The following is a 2373-nucleotide window of genomic DNA, read 5'->3' on the forward strand; positions in this document are numbered from 1 at the left end:
CTTTTTGTGGAAATTTTGCGGCAAGACGCGTTATCTCTTTTGTCAAGTGCCATCTGTCTGTCTCCATGGGACTTACGTATGCGCAACACCTGGTCTGACCTGGAAGGTTTGCGATCTTTTCCCTTGAATTACACAGAGCGTTTTATACAGCACTGCCAGCAGCCTGAGGGCTGAATTAAGAGCTGTTGAACAGGCTCCGGCTGGAGACAGGAAAGGGGCGGGATACCGGAGAGCACTCACTGCGCATGACCGGCGCGCGTTGCCACGGCAACCAGGAAAGGCAAACCCGGAGGAAGAAGCTCGCGGCACTCAACTACACCAAAGATTGTGCCCTGTCGGCTCCTCTTTCCTGGTTCCAGACCCATTTTTGACCAGAGCAAAGCAGATGAGGAACTGAGTCCGAGACAATGGGGTGGCCACCTGCTCAGAAGCCAGAGGACTCAAAAGAAGAGCACGGAGGCCCGGCCCAGACGGACGTCTGTGCTACTCAAGTTTCAGAAGAGTTCTCCAGGTCCTGTGCAGATGAGGTACTGAGTTCTGGTTCCATCAGCTTCTCTGGAGAATTACAATCCTATTCACACACCTCTGAGAGCCCACTCGAGACCAAAACGCCGACTACAAGTTCGGAAGAGCAAGAGGAGCAGTCAGAACTTTCACTCTTACAGAAGGATGAAAATAAGCTGAGTGAAAAGTGGATCAACCACCTCAAGAGCAAAGAAATTCATTCTGAAAGATCTCAACCCGACCGTAGACTCCCACCAGAAACCCCTAAGGAATCCGCAGAAGAACTGGATGCCCTGCAGTCTTTTTGTACTAAAAAAGTAAACTTGATTCACCAGAGACAGGATTCAAGAGCTAAGAAAAGCAACAGACCCAAAAGGCTGCAGCTCAGATGGATTGCAGAGACGTCAGAGGTAGATGCTTTCAATTGTACGATCCCTGATGAACTGTGGAACAGAATCTATTTGGAAAATACGAGAGCGACTCTGGCGTACATAGGGGCGATTACGCAACACATTTCTTCGCAGTGTCCCAGCTGTAATAGCAAAAGAGCAGAGCTGGCTCAGTCTGACTTCCTGAGACGAAGGAAAACTTTACTGCAGTCACTACTACTCCAAGAGAAAATAGATGAACACCTTCATACCACAGACTTTCTCACCCGTGTTGGAGAAGCACATAAGGGCTTCCCCAGGCTTTCAGATGATCCTAGGATCATCTGGAAGCGACTGACTGAGAAAATGCAGAAGGGAAGCTCTGGCTTTGGGCGGGCATATTCAAAGCAGGTGTAGAAAGACTGTACAAGTCTTTTAACGCTTCTCAACTCACATGTCTAACCAGATAGGAGGTGCTGACTACTAATGGTGATATGTAATATGCCCAACCAGGGGATGGTGACTATTGGTGATTAGTGATAACATGTGTTGTGCATACATGTACCTGGTGTGTATTTGAGTAATTACCATCTCTTATAGAGGAAATTTAGAAACTAATGTAAAATTTATGTCTGCTTCCTTCGCCGAAGTCTAAGTCATTAAATCCAATAGGTTTTTCACATTATGGAAGACAATTGGAGTAATTTCAAAACTTTTGTAATCTAGGGGAATATGTGTGGTGTGTGTGTGTGTGTGTGGTATTCTCTATACACACATATGAATGATGGTAGTTTGGAGTGGTGGTTGACAGTACAGAGAGAAAGAAGTAAACAGATGTAAGATAGTTAGAAAGCAGTGATGAGGACTGGTTTTGGTGATAAAGAGGCTGTGGAGACTAACTTTTAAAAGGCACTAGGATTCTGACTTGTGTACCTGTGTACTCAACTGAATAGTAATTTCCTTAAGACAGAATTCTCTGTAGTTTCTGTCAACTTGACTAAAACCAGAGTCACTTGTGAAGAGGAAACCTCAACTGAGAAATTGCCTCTCTCCCCATCCGTCTCCAGGCATTTCTGAGGGAGCATTTACTTCCTTAATGATTGAGGTGGGAGGATTTGTGCCACTGCCATCCTTAGTCAGGTAGTCTCAGGCCGTGTAACATGGCAAGCTCAGCAAGATATGGAAAGCAAGCCAGTAAGTCACATTTCCCCATGTGTTCTGTTTAGCCCTTGCCAAAAAGTTTCTGCCTTCACTTCCTGCCTGTCTCCCCCTATGACTGACAATAACCTATTAACTAAATAAAACTGTTTCTTCTCTAAGCTGGTTTTGCTTATTACACACACACACACACACACACACACACACACACACACCCTGCCCCAGTAACAGAAACCCAACCAATTGTTACCAGAAATCGATACCAGAGAGTAGGGCATTGCTGTGACAGATGTGACCATGTTTTGGCTTGGGTGGGTGGGGGTGGCATTTGTGGGAAGACTTG

At 45.9% G+C, this 2373-nt stretch overlaps 1 protein-coding gene across 1 annotated transcript; it reads left to right on the forward strand.

The window, feature by feature from the left end:
• The first annotated feature begins 284 nt into the window (after positions 1-284).
• On the forward strand, positions 285-2171 carry C8H8orf48 (chromosome 8 C8orf48 homolog). Its single transcript, XM_021170659.2, has one exon. It carries the CDS (start codon positions 408-410, stop codon positions 1287-1289), a length of 882 nt encoding a protein of 293 aa, XP_021026318.1. The 5' UTR covers positions 285-407; the 3' UTR covers positions 1290-2171.
• Positions 2172-2373: the final 202 nt, after the last annotated feature.

This window comes from Mus caroli, chromosome 8 (assembly GCF_900094665.2).
Source record: "Mus caroli chromosome 8, CAROLI_EIJ_v1.1, whole genome shotgun sequence".
NCBI lineage: Eukaryota > Metazoa > Chordata > Mammalia > Rodentia > Muridae > Mus > Mus caroli.

What these genes read in the sequence shown, in the direction of transcription:
- C8H8orf48 (XM_021170659.2), top strand. Translation starts at nt 408, where the DNA reads ATGGGGTGGCCACCTGCTCAGAAGCCAGAGGACTCAAAAGAAGAGCAC.